The sequence below is a fragment of the Bidens hawaiensis genome, unplaced genomic scaffold (genome assembly GCF_021521415.1).
Source record: "Bidens hawaiensis isolate Kalapana, Puna unplaced genomic scaffold, B.hawaiensis_p1.1 tig00023273_1, whole genome shotgun sequence".
NCBI lineage: Eukaryota > Viridiplantae > Streptophyta > Magnoliopsida > Asterales > Asteraceae > Bidens > Bidens hawaiensis.
The window spans coordinates 53,531-78,193 of record NW_027493653.1 but is presented as its reverse complement, the minus strand read 5'-3'; the positions used below and the strand labels follow the sequence as shown (position 1 = coordinate 78,193).

The 24,663-nt window shown below is 36.1% G+C and overlaps 2 protein-coding genes across 2 annotated transcripts; one reads left to right on the top strand and one right to left on the bottom strand.

The window, feature by feature from the left end:
* The first annotated feature begins 11,836 nt into the window (after positions 1-11,836).
* LOC143567243 (uncharacterized) lies at positions 11,837-14,483 on the top strand. Its single transcript, XM_077053707.1, has 4 exons — positions 11,837-12,188; positions 13,084-13,101; positions 13,214-13,467; positions 14,445-14,483. Exons 1-3 carry the CDS (start codon positions 11,837-11,839, stop codon positions 13,375-13,377), a joined length of 534 nt encoding a protein of 177 aa, XP_076909822.1. The 3' UTR covers positions 13,378-13,467; positions 14,445-14,483.
* A 7,112-nt stretch (positions 14,484-21,595) lies between these two features.
* Positions 21,596-23,168, bottom strand: LOC143567249 (abscisic acid receptor PYL3-like). Its single transcript, XM_077053713.1, has 3 exons — positions 23,015-23,168; positions 22,036-22,251; positions 21,596-21,966 (listed from the first exon to the last, which is right to left on the bottom strand). The coding sequence occupies exons 1-3, from the start codon at positions 23,141-23,143 to the stop codon at positions 21,748-21,750; spliced, it is 564 nt and encodes a 187-aa protein (XP_076909828.1). The 5' UTR covers positions 23,144-23,168; the 3' UTR covers positions 21,596-21,747.
* Between the last annotated feature and the right edge of the window lie 1,495 nt (positions 23,169-24,663).

Here is a 24,663-nt window from a genome sequence, read left to right as displayed (position 1 = left end):
TTGAGAATATTTTCTTTGAAAAATATTTCATGCGATTCCCCAACGGTTATAGTCTAGGTTAAAACTTCTTTTCCTAGTTCGCTATAACCAGTGCTCTGATACCAATCTGTCACACCCGGCCCTGAGCGGCGGAAACAGCCGGGCTGCGCGCGAGTGGGAATTGATACTTAAGCACGGGCCATTGCAAACATTTAAAGTAAGATTTTCATTGCGCATGAAAAGTTTAATACAAATACATTACATTGTTTAAAAATTACATAAAAACATCCAAGTATAAAAATTGTTGAAGATTTCCACGCCATATCCCCATGCGCGGCGGGAACAACCACGCGCATCGAAGGGATAGAACTAAAATCTTCCAAAAAGCTAGTTTAGATGTTCAGCGTGAGGTGCTCTAAGTGTGACTCCATGCGCTACCTAGTTATCTCCTGAAAGACACGTAAAAACATTTGAATCAGTATAAACTGAGTGAGTTCACAAGTCTTAGTAACTTGATAAATCGTATTGCATCATAATCTTGATACAAATCATTCTGAAACATAATTCTGATAGCATCATTAAAACACATGCTTGGTAAAACATAGTTTTATCAACATATTCTGATAAAATCGTTCCGCGGGTTACGCTGCGAACATTTCTGGGAACTGTGCTCGTCTATTCAAAGTGGCGCTGCCACTACGAGCTAAAATAAGTAATACCGTCCCGCGGGTTACGCGCGAACGTTTCAGGAACATGTGCTCGTCCATGCAAAGTGGCGCTGCCACTACGAGCTAAAATAATAATTCCGTCCCGCGGGTTACGCGCGGACGTTGTGCCGGAAAACAAGGCGCTCGTCCATGCAAAGAGGCGCGACCCCTACGAGCGGGCTCAAACCCATAGTACTGCCCCATGACCATACTAGGCACTCGTCCATGCAAAGAGGTGCGACCCCTACGAGTGGGTGGATCAAACCAGCAGTCCCTACCCTTAGAGTTCCAATGGTAAAGTGATCACTTACTCGAGTTCTAGCGCACATACATCGAAAACCTTAGATAACCGTTTGCATTACTCATCATGAAACATAACTTAAACACATAATCGCTTGCATAGCTTGTAAGTATACCATGATAAAACATTATTTAAGTACGTGTCCCTCGTCCCGGAAAACAGTTTAAAAATAGTGAAAACAGTGAAAATAGGGGCTGTGAGACTCACCTGTGGTTCTTGTTAAGGGATTAATCGAGATTCGGGTTTTCTTGGTGTTGGCCCCGGAATCGAAGGTCTAGAATACGATTAAATAACAAGAAGTATATATATTAAGATCAAGAAATAGGAGAATATAAGGTTTGGAAAGTAGATCTCAAGTTTATAACCTCGGCTTACCTAGTAACTGGAACGGAATCGAAAATAACGGATGCTCGGGAGATGATTAGTGCAAGTTTGCAGTTCTTTGGAGTATGTTTTGAGTGATAATTTAGGTTACATATTTATAGGCAAACTCAAGGGAACACAATCCCTTGCTTTAGGGGATTGAAATCTTGTCATATCTAGGTGTAATGATGATAAAGTATGGAAATTATTATTGTTTATTGTTTATTTAAAAGTGGAGGAGTGGACAAAAGATCTTGATTTGATTTGGACAGGACATGCAGGTCTGGGGTTGGTGAGAATAGGGTGGCTGACAGTTGACTTTTCATGTTACAGTGTGCTTTTTCAGGTACTTTTGTCAGTGTACAGTAAAAAGTGGAAAATCTCTGAAACACGCTACTGTTTCCTTTTGGGCGGGAGTAATCTCCTTATGTCTGGAGAAAAGACTAAGTGTTCTGTGCGCATCACCTTGTGCGCATAGCTTTCTGCGTGTAGGACATTTCTTTGCTGCGGGTAGGTGCGTAACCTTCTCGCAGTTAGGGATATTGAGTTTCATTTGTAGATTCTCCAGGTGGTCTTGGTATTTCAACATAGTGATCAGTCATGTTGAAGTCAATTCCATCTTGGAGCTTCAGACAAACTAGCTCTCAATGTTCCCGCCATGCGGGGAGGTTAGTTCCCTTCCGCACGCGCATAAACGATTTAGGATGCACCCGCCTTAGCATCATGCGGGATGGTCAACCCATAGACAACATAACGTTAAGTTACATGAAAACATAAAGCCAAAACATTCGCGCATGGCGCATATAACATATGTGCACGCTGGTTCTTAACATGGCGCGCTTGCGCAGGGCGCACATAACAAATGCACGCGCTGACTAACATGGCGCGCTCGCGCAGGGCGCACATAACAGATGCACGCGCTGACTAACATGGCGCGCATAATATTTACAATCACCTAATTATTAGGTTGATTACTTAGTTTAAGGGATTGGGAATTTACCGGGTGTCACAATACAACTCCTGATGCGGGAAGTCATTCAATTGTTGCTTTATTTCGTTGTAACGATTAAAAACTTAAAATACAAATTGAAAACAAGGCACAAGGCAACAAACACCTCTTGCAACATGACCATCACTGTCACCATAAATATTTACAATTTAATGGTCCTTGTTCCAATCTCGTGACCTCTAATTAATGTCCTTTCTTGCATTCAGCCTGCACTTGTAATTCTTCTCTATAATCAAACTCATGCTAGCTTGTTTAAATTTTTACAACTTTTGGATAATGATAATGTTAGTGAAATTTCAAACATGATATTGGTAAAAACACAACATACAATGCTATTTAAATGACAAAACAGATAATACTCACCTTTTGCGCAAGGGCCTAAACTCTACCCTATGTGCAAGCAAACGGAATTTATGTCAAAACCAGTATTGGATCGGTTCGGATTAGATACCTGTTTGAGATCCCAAACTGGTTTGAATGCGCCCTCTACTTATAAAAACTACTAGAAAACTGATGTTTCGGGACCGGACCGAACAATGAACTTGTCACTTTATCAGTACAATAATCGGGCTAGATTTAAAAACCATACAACGTTATAAATAATGTAAAAATTATATATGCATATATACATACAACACTCGTCAAAGTAAGTATTGGCGCACAAAATACCTGTTTCGGGAATATATTAGTCCCCTGCCCAACCAACCGGTTAAAAGGATTGGTTTCAACCCTTGGTTCCACATACACGTAATAGGTGGCATGGGTTAATATTGTATTAGGTCATAAATGGATTGTAGCGAGTCATATTTGGTTGTAATAGCTCTTGATGGAGCATGATGGACCATACTTGACCAATTAAACATAAATTAACAATAAATTACTCTACCCTCACTAGTTATTAATAATTATGAATACCAACTCTCACTGGCCCGCGTCCTCGTTCATCCCCAATGATCTCTATTGACCATTGGAGATGCTCATTAACCCTAGTTAACCATAAACCAACATCGTCCCTCACTAATATGCATTACCAACATTAGTCCTTGTTGAACAATATTGACCCTAGAATGACATGATGGGACTTGATCATAGATCTTGGTGGATTACACTCAATTGTAATGGGTCTAATAACTCTTAGCCGTATCACTAAACATGTGTTTGACCAACCATGAACGAGTCTACCAATGTGTTTGACCAACCATGGACGTGATTAATCGACGTCAAATAAAAAAAATTAGTTATTTTTCCTTTTAGGATTTTGCGGATCATCTAAGATTTTTTACAAAACTAAAAGTTACTTTTTTTTTCCTTTTAGGATTTCGTAGAATCACTGACGATTGTTCTAAACTTGTATGGTAAAACCGTAACTATTTTCTATGTTTTTCTAGAAAAAAATTTATTATATATAACAAAACCAGCTATTATATGCGCACATGTAATCATATCATTATTAATTATCATTATGCCTAATAAAACCGGTTACACTAATATATAATAAAACCGGCGTTATAAGTTTTAGAAATACATTTCCTCTTCCCCTCTCTATATATATCACAACATTACAAAGTTTGAAGTGTTTCAAAGGAAAAAAATGGAAAACCAAACACAAAAACACCAAAAACAAAACACAAGCATGAAGTATGGGATTGTGAAAGCTCTCTCTACGACTCTTACGAACTCAAATCTTTCCTACAACAACTAGATTCCGCCCTAACCGTCCGAGCCATGTCAATGCCCCGCCTCTCCTCCGCCTCTGCCCGCCATCAACCACCGCCTTTCGATGACAATCCCACCTCCAAAAAACACTCCAAACTCACCCGCTCATTCAACAAACTCCTCAGGTCAGTTTTCCGGGTTAAACATAATAGCTCAACAAAAGTTGAAGCTTTTTATCCCTATGACACTTCTGGCCCTCTTTCCACTATACCGGAGGTACCAGAATTCGAGTTGATTTCGCCCGAGATGAAGCAGATGGTGACAAGAACACGGTCTCTTCGGTTTGTGCCAACTTCCCTCGGTATATCATATGCTTGAAACTTTAGTTACATATGGACATGGTTGTTACATATATAGTTTCATGGATATAGGACCATGTGTTATACTTAAAATTTAAGTTTATTCTATTGTATGTGATTAACCAAAGTCTTGTTCAATACTACGGATGCTATTTATTATTGTTTTATTATTTATATGTTGGTATACAAGTGAATTGTGTAAATATCCATAAAAAATTTGACTATATAATATATTTAGAGGGTGTTTGGGATTCCTTATTTTACCTGCTTATAACTTTTCATTAAGTTAATAAGTTACAAAAGTGTAACTTATGAAACTTTTTTTCTCACAATATAAGCAATCCTAAACACCTTATTACTTTTTAAAAAGTTTGTAAGTTATAAGTTGGTGAAAATAAGCAATCCCAAACACCCCCTTAGTATATATATCAATGGAGATGCGTATGAAGGAATGCTATATCAACCGCGTTGATGTAGTAGGAGGATACTTGATCTTTGGCATCAAATATGGCTAGCGTTAAAAATAAGGTTTGCTATTTCAGAGAAAGAAATACTAAGGAAATTAATTTTAAGATACCAAATGAGGTCATTCAGTTATGTAACTTTATTTATTACGAGCACCACAACACTTTATTCAATGGAGATGCATGTGAAGGAATGCTATATCAACTGCGTTGATCCAGACTATTTGTAGGGCATTGGAGAGAAAAGAGCTGCATGCATACTTAAACTTCATGAAAAATCTCCCGAACCTTTCAAAAGCGTAAGAAAACAAATTATATGCCATAAAGTATAAACTCGTATTTTAATTTTGCAATTATTGTCTTAATATATGCTCTTGTGGTAGGAGGTAGGGGTGTTCTTCGGGTTATTTATTCGGGTTTCGGGTTGTTTGGGTCGGGTTGTTCGGGTTTGAGCTCAAAACAAATTGACCCAAGAACCGACCCAAATAAGTTTGGTTTGTTCGGGTTTCGGGTTGAACGGGTCCGGTTAATTCGGGTTGGGTTTCGGGTTTAACAAATTAAAAAAATATATCCACCTTTGACAATATCATAAATTAAAAAACCGTATTCCAAGTCGTTTTAAAACCATAATATACAGCCATATTCAACAATAGCATATATTATTTAGCAAAACATGAAATTTATCATACAAGCATTTATTAGATCGGATGAAGGAGTGTCGTAGCCTGCGGATCAATACTTGTGTAGATTGAAGAAACATGCTCAATACATATTGGTTTAAATACTATATTATTTAAAATTTTGAACTAAATATACATTCTCAACATGCTTTATAGTAATTAATGCATTGGGATGTGATATATCCAAAATTAATTGGAGTCTTGAGAACAATCGAACAAGAATACATAGGTCACTGTGTTACTTCACCGCTAAATTACCCTATAAAAATTAGGGATACATGCATCGATGTATTATACTTCGGTTATTCGGGTCAACCCAAATTTGGGTATTTCAACCCAAATACCGACCAGAATATTTTGTCTCGGATTTGGGTTAGGAGCTTAATCGGTTCGGGTGAATTCGGTTCAGGTTATTCGGGTCTCGGGCCGCTTCAATTCGGGTTCGTTATTCGGGTATGGTTAAAAAACACACCCCTAGTAGGAGGGTACTTGATCTTTTGCCATCAAATATGGCTAGCGTCAAGAATAAAGGCTCTTATTTAAGAGAAAGAAATACTAAGGAAATTAATTTTGATACCAAATGAGGTCATTCAGTTATATAAATTTATTTATTACGAGTACAACAACACTTAATGTTTAATGAATCGAATTTCGAATATGAGTTATTTAATCAAATTCTTCAAATTTTAATATTTTGAGTTGTATTCCGTTTTGATGCGAATTCAAAGTAGATTAGAAAAATTCGATTTGAGTCTAAAGTGGATTCAAAAAATTCGATCCGAAATTTTTTTTTTTTAGGAGAAGGGTTTGATAGTATATAATTTACTATAAAACGATTACAATAAAGTGGCAGGCAAACGGGCAACAAGTTGCGCCGCAACCCCCTTTTGAACAGCAAAGCCAATCCTGCTAAAAACGAAGTTTTGGGACCTAGAAGCTGAAGAGGTTCCGTGTACGACGCGCTGAACCCTACTCAAAAATTTCACAGCCTCTGGAGCCAGAAAACCAAATGTATCAAAGGCAAATGGTAGAAAGAAATGTTGATTATCTAAACAAGCTTTCTCGTGTTTAACAACTTTGCCCGATTCAGCCTTCATCGCAGCCTGACCCACAACAAACCCACGGTCCCTGAGCCCAACAAGAGGAGACACTCCTGTAAGATCCACACAGGCGTGTTTCCCCCCTGCCCACCCGAACACAAGAATATCAGCTGGTCGTAAAGTAGACCTCCCTTCAATAGGATCCGTGAGAAAGTTAACAGAGGCCTCCATTTTAGCAGAAATCCCTGCCCATTTAAGAACATCACACAGAACATTAAATTTGAATTAACAGCCAATTTGAAATTCGAATTAATTTGATTCTGAAAAAACATATTTTTGATTATAATAATGTCAAAGTTACTAGAAACTTGAAATTTTAGCAACAAAAAATAAATGTATGAATGACATCCGATTAAAATTCATTGCAATGGACAACGTGTTATTGCTACAAGTCTGCAAGAGAAAATATTTTCAAAATTCACTATGAATTTGTGGGGACCTATTATGAGAGTTATACTGTCTAAAAATATTTTGAATTAGTTAGTTTTAAAGTTTCTCGACTATCAAATAGACCAAGAGTAAGGGTGGTACGAACAAAAGTGTTAACCCTACTTACTATTTAGAGTGGATATTGATTATTTGGTCAGTGGATTGGATATATTATGTCAGTCCCAAATACAACTAGTTTTAGTCAATCTAAGTCACATTCATGTACATAATAAGAGTAGGTGGTCATTAAAAAACCTTAAAATTAATAAAATAATCATAATTTAAAATAAAAAAAAACAGAAAAAAGTAAAAAAAAAAAAATGTTTCTCATGTCTTTCTCTTTCTAAAAAAAACACAATACTGAGTAAAAAAGATCGTTATGTCTTTTTATTATTTATCATAGTGTTTTTTTGTTTGTTTCGTCATTGATTGTGTATTTTTCCTTGGCATCATGTCATATTGTGTTATATTACTCAAAATTGTGTTATATTTTGCTCGACATTGTGTTATATTTTGCGATCTATTGTGTCTTTTTTTATATAACATTGTGTGTTTTGTTTATTTTCGTTCTTGTGTCTTTTTTTTCTCGATAATATGTTTTTTTCGTTTTTTAACGAGAAAGACGGGACAAACATTTATTTATTTATTTATTTGATTTTTATTTATATTTTGAGTTATAATTTTTTTATTATTTTTTTTGATTTTTTAGGGTTTTCTTAGAGCACAAATGTTTCTCACACTTCTTATTTTTTTTTTCTCTCTTTGTATTTTTACCTTTTCCTATAAGTATGAGCTAACGTATAAATCATTTTATTCTACTAAGTGTGTGAATTGATTAATACAGCAGAAAAGGCACATTGACATAATTGTAATACTAATGACTTTTTTTTTCAAACTGTGAAAATTTTATAAACGCACCACCCACCAACAACACGAACACAACCCCTCTCCCAACAGGAGAGCAGCCATCAAACCAAAATTACATCAAGCCAAAAGAACACTATTTCAACCACAAAATATTTCTATATTTAGATCTATATTTATACCACAAAAAACCTAAAGCTTTAATGCTACGGATGATATCATCAATCTTCACTACTTTATCTTCAAAAATCTTTTCCTTTCTCGCTTTTCAAATACAGCCGAAAATCACAACGCCTTGAAGAGCCGCCTTTTTTCTTTCTCCCCAGCCAACTCTATCATGAAAGTTTAAAAGATCTATCATCGAAGAAAGATAGTAAGAGTATGTGAAGCCTCCTACTACTAAACAAAATAAGTATACTACTTCGTAAGGTGCTAGCCAGTTAGTTATACCCTTTCAATAAAAAAGTTCAGTAAGTCAGTTTTATCTTTCGCTTTCAATAAAGAAGTAAGAAAGTTCGACCTTTGTCGGCTAGCTAGGAAGGCTAAAAGCTAAAAGCAAAGTCTCCGTAACTGCCTGCGAATGACGAGCGTTCCGTTTCACTCGGGCAAATCCAAGAGAGGCCGATGAAAGAGCCCACCTCGGATACGGAAGGAAGGTATGGAGATGGCGCTGCTAGAACCAAGGTGCATAGCCCCAAACCAAAAGCCTTATTCTTCAACAGGAGCTGGTCTAGTACTTCGGGGCAGTAACTCAAAGTGGTACCGGGTCAGTCCCTAACTATCTGCTTCCACTAAATACGCGGTAACGCTCACTCATGTGCTGAACACAGGGTCAGTCACAGATTCTAGTAGTTCTCGCGAACGCGCGAGGGACTATCCTTTCTATCGCTTGCCCTTTCTTTTCACTCTCAAGACAAGGCTCTCTCTCTTTTATAAAGCGAAGCAAAGCGCATGGCGCTGAAGCTCAATAAACACAGACGAACACGATGCAGGGCATAGCATAAATGAAACCGCTGATCATTTCATAAAACATATATGCTTTCCCTTTCTCGATGCTTTTTTTGGGTGACTCACCAACCGACCCAGCAGTGATCGATGACATAATGGTACGAACAAATCAAAGTAATTGGATTTGGTAGTTCTCCATGGACTTCTCTCTTTAGCCCTTTGTATATGTTCATAAATGGGAGTGCACCTCCAGAGGGGGGCCGGCCTCCCACTCTCTTATCTTATGCAGCATTGATTAGCTTAGCTGGGTTGGGTGGATCGTGCAATAAGCCTCTCTCGACCCTCCTTTTATCATACGTCTTTATGAAAGCCTCTCGCCTTTCGAGATCTTCTTGTTTGCCCGCTTTGATTAGGCTTCCTTTAACGGATTTGATCGGCATTTCGTGCCTGCAGTCCTGCTGAATTCGACCTTTTATCAGGGTAGCGTAGTAAGGTTAGAGGCGCAACTAGAAGAGTTGGCCCTCTTTCTTTTTTTTGATCAATTCGATTGCAGTCTTCGAAGTCCTTCTTGATCGATGGTCCCCATTAGGATTAGTGCTAATTAGCAGCCTTTTTGGAAGGCGAGATACTTATGTGTGACCGCGGATTCCACGGTAGCAGTAGTTCTAGCTCTACATTAGGAGCAGGGGGGCTCTATCTAAAGGAGGTACGAACCCCTCCCATAGTACGGTACGATGCAGCTGAAAAACTGAATAGGCTACCGCGGCCCGCTTCGCTTTTGTTGCGGAGCTCACTACTTTTAGAGTAGTGCTTGCAGCTTGCTGCTTTCTGTTCAAGCGGAGCTCGCTGTCTACTCCACGAGTCGCCACAGCTTCGCCTACGCCACTTGTATATAGACAACAATAGCGCCCAAGATTTGCCCTTCGCGTAGTTCATTGAACCTTCCAACTTCACTCCGTGGCCTGTGCTAAAGAAGCGTGTCTTAACTAATTCCTTTGAACTCATTTAAGCTATTCTACCTCTCGATATCTCCTCACCTTGCACCTTTTCTTTCTTTTCCTCATCCCATGATCCTTTCCCATGTCGTGGAAGTGCAGCAGTGCTCCTTCATTCTTCATAACGACTATAACCAAGCTGCCAACCAATAAAGCAAGCACCTTCTTGGACTGAGACGTGGAAGCTCCGTTAGCACCTTAAGGTTGTCTTTCTCCTGAGAACCCTCGGGAATATTCAGAGACTCGGCTAATGCTTCTAGGCCCACATTCGGAGACAGACCAAGCACCTCTCTTACCCACTCACTATCTAATAAACCGGACTGGCTTATTATCTGAATGAGATCGGAAAGAGAGGAAGTAGCCCCAATCTTCCAATAGGCGCATACGAAAGGTTCTGAAAGAATTGAAAAAGCTCTGAAAAAGAAACAACCCGACCTGAGGAACTACCAACAACGGAAGAACTAGCAACAGCGGGAGAAACCTTTTCTAACCTCAGCTTCACCCCCTTCCTCGGGATTCTTTCTTTGATGATATGCCCTAAGCCCCTTTCAGAAGACCGAAGTCATTGGTGCTTTGCATAAGGGGTAAACGCGCCATAAAGACTATTGGTACCTATCATAGACTTGACTCATTTTAAGGGCTTGAATTCCTTTCCCCGAGTTAGAGGGGTTTTCTGAAGGTCTTCCTCAAGGGCCACTTGGTTCTCAAAAAGACTGTTACCCCCGGCCAGAGTAGAAGTAGGCAAACGGATGTTTCTGGGGGGAACTACGGGAGACGGAAGTAGAACTGTGGCGCCTTTCGACCCACCAAAGCCACTAAACAGTTGATAAGAACGTGTTGTGCAGTTTCGATAGCCAAGTTACACAAAACACACTTACTACTTACTAGCATGGGTTTATATATTCCTCCTCTTCAACGCTTCTATCGTAGGAATTTTATTCATCTCTGCTCGCCATACATAATATTGCATTTGGAAGGTATCCGCTTAAGCCAATTTAAAACAAAATCATTATTACCAGCACGACTGGCCAGTTTTATAACTGATTTCACCAAGAAATCTCTCTTATTAGTAATGTAATATTATTATAAATAGAGTAATTATTAATTGTAGTGTATTATTACTTAATCAGTAGAGTGATTTCATGTATAACTAGACTAGTTATATATATTTTTTGGGGAAAATTCTCAAAATAGGTATTTATGAAAATAAATTTCTAGTTTTAGGTAACATTTATAAAAAATTCCAGAAATATGTATTATAAACTAGTCGTGACGATTGGTTTATAAAAACCAATTAGAACTTGCCATGTGTCATTAAACTAACCGTAACGAGCACGTTCATTAATCATCTACTCGTCACGACTAAATAAATTTCATGTCTCGTAATCAACGCCCACGAGTAATTCATAAGTCATTTAGTCCGTACGAGTAGATTATAAGGTTAAACTAGTCGCGACGAGTTAACTACTAATAAACTACTCGTATAGGTAATGTAAACCAGGTAAACTAGTCATCGCGACTAAAGGACTTATGAATTACTCGTAGGCGTTGATTACTAGGCATGAACTTATTTAGTCGTGACGAGTAAATGATTAGTGAACCTACTCGTTACGTTCATTTTAAGGACACGCGACAAGTTTTAATTGGTTCTACAAACTACTCGTTACGACTGGTTTATAATACATATTTCTGTAATTTTTTGCAAATTACACCTAAAACTAGAAATTTGTTTTCATAATGATTATTTTGGGAATTTTTCCAATTTTTTGAACTAGAGTAGTTATTGTTTGTAGTGTATAATTATTTAAGCACTAAATTAATTTAATGTTAGTAATTACACTACTATCATTTGCTTCTTTAAACCAATAAAAAAATTTGTGTTTTCCAACCACACGTGTAAAAGACACGACAAAGAACCAAACACGATAAGGAAACTGAACTGAACTGAACTGAACTTGGTGGTGTTGATAAATCTCACAGCAATGATCAACTGTCTTCAATCCTTGCACTGTAATCCGACACTAGTGTCTTCTACTTCTTCGTGTTCGTTATTTCAAACGCGTGCCACTCATTACCCCAATCGAATCAACCAATTCAACTTCAAAACCCACAAACTTCCCACTCGAAATCAACCTAATTTCACCGCAAACGCATTACCATTTCCAGTGGACCCATGGTCACCCACCATTGATTCACAGAGCATAGCTTCGCAACTCTTTGCTGTCTCCTTGTTCCCCTACATTGGATTCTTGTACTTCATCACTAGATCCAATTCTGCCCCCAAGCTTACCCTTTTTGGCTTCTACTTCTTGCTTGCTTTTGTGGGTGCCACCAGTTAAGTTTTCTTCTTCATTGTTTATGCCCGCCAAGTGTTTGTTAAAATGCCTAACTAAATTGTGCTAGTTTTATGTTCTTACTAATCATGATATCTTGACTAAACTATGGTATTTGTGAAACTACATCTTATTTGGATTTTGGAAACAGTTTCATGCATAATTCTTTTCATTTACATTCCAAAAATATGTTCAAAATTACTTTATTTTGAAAACTGTGGCTTGTTATGATAAACTTCTAATAGTGAGCCCTTTGTTGCATTAATTTCATAACTGATACATATAATTTGCTTGTGTTATGGTTTCAATCATCTTTCTATATCCTAATTGGAGAGTAGGGGCGCGAATGATCCGACCCACTCGCGAGCTACTCGAGATCGGATCGATAAAAGGCTCGCAATGAGCGTAGCCTTATCGAGCTCGAGCCTAGTATGGGAATATCATTAAGGCTCGTCGAGCCTTAAGGAGCCAGGTGCATTTTTTAAGTTTTTGAATCTTAGGACTTCTATGCATTAATTACATGTTAACAGGCCACAAAGCTAAACTCTAGCTGAGCTGAGGCTCGTTTAAGGTTTTTCTCAAAATATATAAAAATAATTAAAATGTAAATAAATTAATTAGAAATAATAAACAATCCCAGCCGTAGTCGAGATCGAGCTTAAGAAACGACTAATGAGCCGAGCTCAAGCTTTAGAAAAAGAGCTCAAAACAGGCTGAGCTCGAGCTTTCGTAAATCAAAACTACGCTTGTCTCGTTTGCACCCCTATTGAAGAGTTTTTGTCAAATTTTGTTTGACATATTTACTTTTGAAGCACATTTATTGTTGAATGAAATACATTTGATCTTACTATGTTTCTTTGTTCATATGTTTTTTGGCCTCTTTTCATCACATCCAGTCCCAGCAGGAATATACGGTAATCTCCTCTTTCCAAACTCCAATTTCATTTATAAAATTAGTTTACAAAATGAATATTGTTTTAGTTGTGAATATGTAAAATAAAAAGATTTATGGGTATTTTGGAGCAGCTAAGGTGCATTATGGAACTTCGTTATCAAATGTGGATTGGTTGCATGGTGGTGCGGAATCACTTCTCACGTTGACCAATTTGTTTATTGTTATCGGGCTAAGACAAGCTCTTAGGAAAGTCAACCGTGCAAAGGAAGCGGATGAAAACAGTCCATCTGCTTAACTTCAGTCTCCAAGTTATCAATTTCTCATGGAATTTGTTGTCTCAATTAGATGATACAAATATTGATGTATAATGTGCAATCTGTATTATGTTACTAGGCGGGTGCCCGCGCGATGCGGAGGGTGTCCGAACGCAAACCCTGCGAATCACATAACAATTAAGAGTGTTCATGGTTCGGTTTAAAGCCTTTAAACCTTTTAAACCAGTCATCAATTTGGTTGCACGGTCGGTTTTTTTTTTTTTTTTTACTTTCACTCGGTTGATTGGTTTCAAAATTTTAAAACCGTGGCTAAAGGTTTGGTTCACGGATTATGCTAAAAACCGGCCATATTAAATCAGACCAACTTAAATTTGTATGCATTTTAATCTCTTTTATTATTTAGTATTTGACAAGTTTTGTTATATATATTAGATTTAGTTAAGATATAAATAAACAAAGTCTTTTTTAATACAAGTAAAAATGACTATTGCAACTTTAAATTAACCTAATTCCAGTATGATTTTTTATAATCTTCGTTCTTGTTATAATTTCGCATCCTAGGTGTTCCATTAATCTTTACCATTTATGTAGCTAAAATTATCATTTTCCTATTTTGTTATCTATAAGAGAATTGGTAACGATTCGGTTTCAATTTTCAAAGATTCAATTTTGGTTTGGACAACGAAAAATCGATACTAATGGTTGGGCTCACAAGTTTAACTTACAAACCATAAAAAACTGACATCGAGCACCCCTACGTAACTTATTAATTTTTTAAAAATTGAAAAAATAATATCATACTCAAATTAAAAAGAATAAAATGCCCGATTTTATGGTGCACTTTTTTTACAAAAATATTAGCGTACGAAAAAGTTATGGCCGTTTAAAAATCGTGGTGGGAAGTTAGTTTAAGATTAAAATTAAAAACATAATATGGTTAAAGATGAGGGGACAAACTTGTAAGTTAGGTGAATTGTGTTTAAAAGACAAGTTTACCCCTTCTTACACATATACTTTATATATTAGGATTTGTAAAACTCTTAAAATCAAGTGTATTAATTACCCTTGTCTCATGTATTATATATAGTATAGATATATATGTTTGACATGAGTTTCTGTTTTGGTATATACTTTATAAAATGTAATTTGTATTGAGGAGCGACACAACTATATCTTGCAAGCGTGCAGTGAATTAGCAATTTGGCAACTTCTCTTATTATTACATCCGCAACGAATTCAGCCTTGCGAGATTTACTGAGGCGCATATTTGATTTTTGCATCCACTTGTTTAAACTCTATTATTATTATTATTATTATTATTATTATTATTATTATTATTAATCAACTTATTAAATTGTGAAGTGATTGACATAATGATATTTATATACACAAGTATATTAATCTAATAATCTGTATAATGTAAATGTATATCAGGATCCTTCAAAGCCAAACATCTCTATTTTGCACGAAGGGCATGTTCGGTCTGGCATTAATCACCACATATGATTAAGGAATGTTGTATGCTTACTACCATCCAATAGTAATTGTGTGTGTTTGGGTCATTGAGTGTATGATGCCGCTAAACTGCTACATTTGGATAATGCAAATAGCTGTTTTTTCTTTTAAGATTAATAACCCATCTTCTAAATGTTGTGAATCAAACCAGACTTGCAACTGTCGAGTACCGATAGTACCCAATAATGCTAGCAGTACCAACAATGCAGAGTTTGAATTGTCTTGCACTTTTTCGCCAATGATATCGCATCACATAGAGACTTTGGCTTGAGCAGATATCCTCAACCCTTTGAAAAAGATACTTAGAGAAGTCAGAAGTGCTCTTGTCTTGATACACTATTGATGCCATCTAAGAGCATATCTCACTCTGAAGCTTTCTTGAGTTTCATTGATGCCAATGAAGTGCTTGCATCGTTAAATCTATTTATTTTTACACCAAAAGATAGGAGAGAATAACTATAAATCCTATTTAAATACGATTACTACCAAAATTAGAAGAGAATAACCATAGTCTATTTAATACCAAAAAAAAAGAAGTAAATTACAATAAACTTTAACTTTTTTTTTAACAGTCAACAAATCCTCCAAATTGGCTACTTAATAAATTCACCACATCGGGATATACTCATTTTTCGATCCGGGAAAAACCCTCACCTAAGGTGAATGCTCGTCAACACTCGTCCGAAGGCACGGTAGTGCGGTGAAATAAAACTCGTTTAGTTCAAGGATCCAACTAGTAAAAGTCAGAACCTGAGTCACATGGAAACACCAAGTCTCTCTATTACCACTAGCTCCAAAGAAATACGAGAAAACAATAATAAATTATATTTATAAAATTCAAGTATTCAACATCCATAAAATTGAAATTCTAAAATATAAAAAACTATTTATATAAAAGATGGTGGATGATTGAGAATTTGAGATATGAAGGAATGTCAATATGCAAGATGGTAAGATATGTTGCCACTCAAAACTAGCATCAAGGAAGATAATGGATTCTAAGAATGTCAAATATGGCACCACATCCTTAAATATGCTTTTATTTTATAAGCTACTAATCATGTCAAATACAGTGTTGGTCACTTGATTGTGTCGGATTTGGGAATTAGAACGTTTTATATATATATCTTTCAGACATGATCATGAAACAATTTATTTACATTAACGTCAATACTCGTCATCAAGGGGTCGTATACAAGAAAACACGTACATATGTTTGATGTCCTTATCAATGTAACATTTTTATTGGTCGAACGATTTATGGACCTGATCGAACCTGCTTCTGGTTTCTCCCATGGTTTATGATCAAAAGTTCTTGTGACTTGTCATGTATCCCAAGGGTCGTGCACTTATTGGTAGTGGAGCATCTACAAGTTTCCGATTTTTCCCTTTAATTTGCTTTCCATTTGTTCTTTCGGTTATTTAAAAGAAATGATATGTGGTCCATGGAAAGAGTATGGAAAAATGACATGTCTTGAAAGAGACTTAGTACCATCTAGTAAATAACAAGAAAGATTTGACTTTAGAGTACATTAAGCAATCGCCACGATCACAAAACACGGCCATGTGTCCCTCTTAACTTTGATCGTGTTATATATCATCGTGATCAAGTCATATATATCTTTAAACACAACATCAATGCTATCTTTAAACTTGGTGTACCTTAAAGTCTTAGGTTATTTGATGAACAGATTAAGTTTTACATATGTAAATAAAACATGGATATATAACTATATATTCTCATAGCATTTTTTTCTTCATCCTTACTTTTGATACGACGTAATCTTCATGCAATCTGTATACGTTGTTCATATGAAACATAAATAATTGATTAAAGGATGCTACTCATGCTTATTTGTGGATTGATGATTTGTAGGTAGATATGCTTTTCCTAGAATAATTCTTCTTTTGTGAGTTCTAATCTTACCAAAGATTCATTGGTACCACTAGATGACAAATCCCAAAGGCATGCGTGACCCCACCAAAATAAATTATTTTCTCTCTTGGCAATAAATCCATATTTTGTTGGCTTATAAAAGGGGCACTTGACCAACGAGGTTTATCAAATATCAAGCTCTCAATACCAATGGGATAAGAGGGAGATTTTAAAAAGACTTCTCTTGAGGCATTGATTGCTCGTTCTCCCTCAAGGGCTTCTGGCTCTTAACTCGTATAAAAGAGTGTAGCCAAGCCCTTCGGGCAGAATGAAAATTCAATATCTTGATATTACAAAATCTTAGCTAGTCAAAATCGGTATGTTAGCTTCAAGATATTGGTATGGTGTCATCGCTTTCTTCTTTCAAAGACTTCTTGCAGCTTTTATGTAAGTTGAAAGTAGATTGCTTGTCATTAGTTCTCTTGTTTTCAAAAGCTTTTTTAACACTGTAACATGAAATATACTACAAGATGTTTTGAACCTATCGGGCTACAAACTCAAACATGCAAGATCTTAATCACCTGCAATGGAAATTATTTATAAACATTGAAAACACATTAATAACTTTACAATACTTGTTATTACTTTATTATAATTTGGCTTATAGTTTATCTGTTCTTGTTAAGATAAAGTAGTCTATGTCCTATATATATACACCAACATACCTTTTAGCAAACAATATATATTTAGTATATGGTCCTATTTAACCTTTGTTTTTGTCACTTTCATAATATAAATTTACATTGAAAATGATGTATGTATGCGACCTCTTGGTGATAAACATCCATACTAGAGTATGGACAATTATTTATGTGGTTTTTATATTTAAACATGGTAACAGACTGAATGGAAACATTTTTACTACAAAAAGAACAAACTATGTAATAACATTTGTGGTAGCATAAACTTCGGACGACAATCAAGAAACAAATGTCCTACCACATGTATGATAACCCCTACAACCCGCTGCCCGTACTGACCTTTAAACCTACCCGTAATGACCAACCCTATTTTAACCACACCCATGCACACACCTAAACAACACCCTCCATATTAACCATGGAAAACAAAACCACCACCTTCACCTTCTTTGCCTTATTGTTATTATACACTGTCTGCGCCGCCCGCCCCACCGTCAAGCCACAGGTAACCAACCCGACCGACGATGCATCCAAACTACCCAAATACACCGGCCGTTCCAAGATTCTTCTCCCCGGTGAGAAGATTCTTCACCCCGAACCCGAAAAACCTACAAATGACCTTACACCACGTACGAACTTCTCAAGATTCCATCCGATCAACCGTCACTTCCACATAAGACCTAACCGGGGTCCACAACAAACTGGGACACACCGCAGGCCTTGCATGAAGCACAGGCAATATACAATCCCATACCCGCAACCCAAGGCCTCAGGCAGGAAAGATGAGGTGTCAGCTGAAAAAGCTGACACCTCGAAAACTAAACCTTTTCGTGGGGAAGTCCCCGCAAATTGGTTAAAGGCAAAGCACCTTTATAGTACCCCATGGCAATATAACAATAACAATAGCAATAAATATAACAACCAGAACCGCAACAGCCAGAATGATAACTATAAGAAGGATAATATCCATGTAACGTCGAAGGCGAAGAATGTGTTTGATAGAGTGAAGATGACGAGTTTGAATCATCAACTGAAACAGAAGAAGATTGAGAATCATAAAGCTGGAGTGATGAAGAACATCCGCAAGTTTCTTAAGCATACTTTTGATTGAGGATCAAGCTAATGGTCTTCTTAATTAATTCCACCTTAATTAATCAATTTCATGCATGTGTTAAATAAAGATGTGTATATATGATTAGTATGTTTATGATTTATATTAATTTGTTTATTATTTTTTTATTTGTATTTGTAATATCTGTACATAAGTAATTGCATCCATTGGAGATGTATGTAGAAGCATATTTAGCTGAATATATAATCAATAATTTTAAAATTTTCTTGTGTTTAGTAGCTTCAAGGGTTCATCTCTCTTTTTGTAACAAGTGTTTTAATGACCCTTGATGGGGGTTTCTAGCTACTACTATTTTTATCTAATTATAAAGGTAAACTTTATCAACTCCTCAATGGTACTCAACGAAACAACAGTAGATTGCACCAACCCATGATTTGAGACCGCACCTTGGAAACAAAGGGACAAGATACCAGAAAATGATCAATTGTTGTAATTTAATTTATATAATAACACGGGAACCATGCTTAATATATTTTTAATATGTAATTTTCAAAAGGGCTAGTGATTTCACTATTATTATAAGGGTGGGCAGAGTGGATTCGGGATGGGATTGGGTGGGTTCGCTACCGACGCAAACACCACACTGCCAGTCTCTGCACCGAGAAAATTCCATCCCGATTCGCATGGCGCATAACGTCCCAAACATTTTATATGTAGGTTGAGTTACCCTTTTGGGCCAACCCCAATATAAAACTTTTCTTTAGTACAAAACCCTTTCATTATTTTTATGGGCTAGTCTAGTTTTGAGGCCCAAAAAAAGGGGCCTGCATTTTCTCTGTGTATCAATAGTATTTTAAGTTATGCTATTTTTGTTTGCAAAAAATTTATTAAAAAAAACAAATAAATCGACAGAATACTTTTAAGCAAACATAGGTTAACATTTATTTTCAAAACCGGTACTAATATGGATCTTTTAAGCTTTTTTAGAGCCATTTTGTCAACCTCTCTTTGAGACCATTCACATCATAACATGTGGTCAAACTCTCTTATACACCAAACTGGCATCTTTAATTAGGAGCGTGCATTTATCGACTTTGAATTCCAACCGAACCAAAGACCGAAATCACAGTTTGTAAGTTTCTAAAAAGAGTTTTTTTTTTTTCCAGTTTTCACAATAGGCTCAGTTTGGTTCTGGTCTTGTCATATGAGCTTAAAATTAGACCCAGATTCGTCATCTAAAACCAAGTTTCAAGCTTATTTGTTGTGGAGCTAAGGGCATGAATTAGGGGTTCTCCTTTTATGGAAGGAAAATCCTTTGGCTTTTCTTTCATACTCCCTCCGTCCCGGTCAAAGTGACTTAGTTTGAAAAACACAAAGTTTAAGGCGGATTGAATGATTACTTTTTTTGCTAACCAAATGACAATAATGCCCTTGAAAAATGGATCCACCATATTGTTTATTAATGCTAGTTGTGGTGTTTAAGGGTAAACTTGGAAATTGGCTAATAAATTTTGAAAGTAGACATTTATAATGGAACAAATAAAAAAGGAAATATAAACACTTTTAATGGGACGGAAGGTGTACTTCATTGTGGGATCAATACAAAACTAGCCTTTCCTTTATAGAGTCTTTCTATATTTTCCATCATGGTTTTAATGTGTGATAAAATGAAAGCTATTAAGTGTGTAATGGCATAGAGAACATCATTACCATTAACAAACTTCTGAATTATAGATGTGTTTTCATTTTCTAATGTTGTATGGTGATCATCTGGTGAAGAACTTGGTTCAAGATTATCCAAGCACGACCGACAGCTAAGCATAGTCAGTGACCACATTAACACCATTGGATGCACATGCCTCTTGACAACTTGATAGTGTAATTGCTCCACATAAATGCATAAGCCAACCATGAAGAAAAATCAAATGAATCCACTGTAGGCTTACTATTACTACTCAACAATGTTTGGCTCCATATGATTCACTAAGTTCTCTAAATATGGTTCATATGCTATTAAAGTATGCTCACATTCTAAACAGCAAACATAGCTAGAAGTTTGTCCCCTAAACATGGTATCTAGAATTCTAGAAATGTAGGACTATGTTTCGGAATACAATCTTGTAGACCGCATTTTTGGAACACATTGACTGATTAGTTTCAACAAATGAACAGATACTAATAGACTAACAAATCTCCCATGGTTTGATACAAAGATTAAAAAAGAATTGATTCAGGTTTGTTTCGATTATATCGGTTTTGCGGATATTTATAACCGAAACCGAACCAAAACATTTGGTTACTCTTTATCTTTGGATTTTTCCGGTTATAGTTCAATTATCGGTTTGCATGCTCACCCTATCTTTCACCATTATGTACTATCTCAGCATCACGTCACCGTCCTTGACTCCTTGTCCATCTTTCACCCATCTTTCAAACTATGTTATACTCACGTTTCATATTTTACCATTTTTTAAAACTTTTAACAGTAAAAATACTTATTAAAATGTGTTCTACCGTTTTGTTGGCTTATAACTCAGCTTGGCCATTAAAACTTCAATCGCAAATACCAAATTATCAGAAACTGCGAGTTCAGATTCTTTAGATATTTAGACCATATCACAACCCTATTTGTGTGTTAATATTTGGGGTCAAGCTCAAATCAAACTTGTTATATTTTCAAGTTACTCAAGCTTTTTAATTGAACTTGAATCTTCCTTCAAATGTTCAAATCTAGCATATATAAGTAAAACTGTTGAGCTAATTATAGTTTACCTTAACACCCAATGGCAGAACCAGAAGTTTTCATATAAGAGTCACAAAACTTTTAACTACTTTACCCAACAACAATAAATAGTCAAACTACAAAAAAACTCTTCCGTTAAATGCACTTACTAATACAAAACTTGGTCAGATAGAGGGTAAACAGACACCCAGACCCTCTATGCTAGCACCAAAAAGATCTATCAGAAGCCCGAATTACATATATTAAGTCTTTCAAATTAAACATATTATACAACATTAAGGTAAAAACATAGGAAACATGTGCAAATAAATATTGTTGTTTTGGACTCGATTAAAGCACAAAATCAAGACAAGGTAGCAAACAGACGTGATGACGAGGCTGACAGTATGCTTCACACATGAAGTGGTTATAGACAAATGAAATCTAAGTGGTCGTCACTAATGTTATATATACAATGAATCATGCAAAAAAGGAATTACAGTATCACACCTGGACAATGGAATCAGTACGGTCTTGCACAGTCACCTGCTCTGACACGCCAGCAAGTGACTTAAGGTTGCATTTTATAAGTGCCTCAACAAAGTAACATGTCTCATCTATAGTGTTGCCATCTGGCACATCCACTATGAATGATTCAATCACCAAAGTTCCAGGCCTTCCTTCAATAACCTCAGGATGCAGAGTAATTACAGATGAGTAATTCTGCATAAAGCACCAAGTATTTAAGTACTGACATGTTTAAGATGAAAGAGGGTTTAAAAGGGTACTTACCTGGAGTCTGTGATCACCACCAACGATCCGCATGCCTAATATGTGTTCTTCTTCATTTAAAAGTTCCAATCTTTCTATACTTGTGGTAGCGGGAAGTCCAGAACAAACATTTACTCGTCTAACACTTCCAATTTCAAGATTACCTTGCGCATTGCATTCACTCACAAAGGGCTTGTACTTTTGTGGTTCATCAAACCTTCTAACAAGAGACCATACCTGAAACAAACACGCATAAACCATCAATTTATGATCTTGTATCGGTGTTTGAAGTTCATGTAATCAAGATTAACTCCTTTTATAATTAGATACTTTCCACATTCAATCACACTTAGTTACTATGTTCTGTTTCTGCTTCTTTCTAAATCCAAAATTTAACACTTAGTAGGGCTGTAAACAAACCGAAAAAGGCCTTGTTCATGTTCGTCCGTTAAGCTTTTATCGGATAAGCAAATGGTTCACAAACAGCTAACCGACCGGCCTTTCTCATTCGCGTTTGTTGATTAAGGAAATGAACTTGTTCATGAACGGTTCACGAACACTAATGAACACAAACAATGTTTTATTCGATTTAGCTATCCAAAAATGGTCAGTGTCAATGGTTCGTTACGGCTACCAAGTCTGTGTTGGTGCTTTTATTAACATTCATATTCATATATTAATTTTACATATAAATTAATCACATAAACGAAAATGTTCGTTCATTTATTAAAAAAATCGAACATAAACCAGCCTCCCACTAAACAGTTCGCTGATCGTTCGGTTCATTTACAGCACTGACTAAAGGCTACATTTGCTTCTAGCTGACATATATCAAATTCACTTTCATGTTAGGTCAAATTAGCTTCAATCAATCGAATTATAAGACGAGCTAACATCTACGGATCTGAAATTAAAAATACACGCCCAAATCATACGTTTAAGCTCAGATCCACAGTAAATAACGATTACTAAACCAATCAATCATAGATTTATCAATTACCAGATGAACAGGCGCCTTGATGCGTTTAACAACAGCCGATGTACACTGGCACGCTCTAACCTCATGCTTATGATGCCTCTTGATGTAATCACTCTCCGTCAAATTCGTACCGTCACCGGTGATAGCCATCTAACAGAAACTGTTAACTGTTGCCGGTAAAGTAACAGAAAGAAATCGGTTGGATCGTTCGTTGACGACTTTTTTAGAGGAAGATAATGACGACGCACGCCAATTGGTTATTTGTGCATTTGTGTTTGTGTTTAATTTCTCTCTCCTCATTCTTTCCATGTGATATTATTATTATTATTTTTTTACGAGATAAATTTATTATATCAGGATACACTGTTCCTTTGATTCGAAAAAAATTCTCACTTAACGCTAACGTCCGTGAAAACTCGCCCGAAGGTACGACAGCACGGTGAGATAAAACCCATTTAGTTTAAGGATCCAACTAGTAAAACTCATATATTCACCTAGTCTCCAACCATCATCCTGGTGTCTTTAAAACTGAAAGTTGTAGGCAGCCAGGCAAGAATCGAACTTGGGTCGCATGGAATATCAAGTTATTCAAGTCTCTCCTTTACCACCACACTACTAGCTAATTTACACACTATTTTGGGCCCTAGAAATTTAATAAAATTTAATATTTAATAAATAAATAAATATTATTGGGCCTTGGAATACTATTTTGTGGTCCTTGGTTTTAAATTATTTGACTCTTTAGGCCGACATATGATTTGTCAACAAGATGTGCCAAAGATTTATGTTTAGAAGATGGTATGTTGTCTATTCATATAAACAAGGTATATTAAAAGATGCTCATCACTTTAGAGAGTAAGATTCTTCACCTTTGTTAATAAAACGTGAGGTAAAGGAAGATGGTTCATAGTGGTGTTTATAGGATTCATGTTTCATTGTTGGAGATAAGACTTGGGTAGAATATATAGGTTCTTGTTTAGAGATAGAAGAATCAATGATGAAGAGAGTTTTAATAATAAGGTTTATAAAGTTGTGAAGCCGTCCGTGATAAGAGACTTGTATATTTTATAACTTCTTGCAGAGTCTGGATATTTCTAAATCATGTAGGATACTTTTAAACTCAATATATTTGATGATATTTCATAAGTTCAATCGGAGAAAAACAAAAACGAATATGCAAAAGTTGTTATTGAAATCATGTGAACCAGAATCAGATCATTGACCTTCCTCGTCTAAGGGATAGACCATGACAACATTTTCATGTAATGGATATAAATGTCACTAGTTGGACATGTATATTAAGGGGAAATCATCGATGCTAACTCGATGCTGATAAATAGTTCCCACGTAAGGTTATATATGTTCAACTTTTCTGTGAATCCCGATTAAAAACAACCTGATAACACTACAAATACATTTACCAACAAGATCAAGTTACTTTAATTTCTATTTTTTTTTTCTTTTAAATTTGAAGTGATCTAAAGGCTTTGTTTGTATCAAAAAGAACTTTTTCAATGTCTCAAAAAACTTAAGTAATATCGGTAATGGTTTGCGATAAGTTACATCAACAACTTTATAAACTGATGTTTTGAGTCTATATGCTTATATATGTTTTGAGTCCATAGGATTATACAAATTTAGTATTCATATATGTTTGTTTTACCTTGATA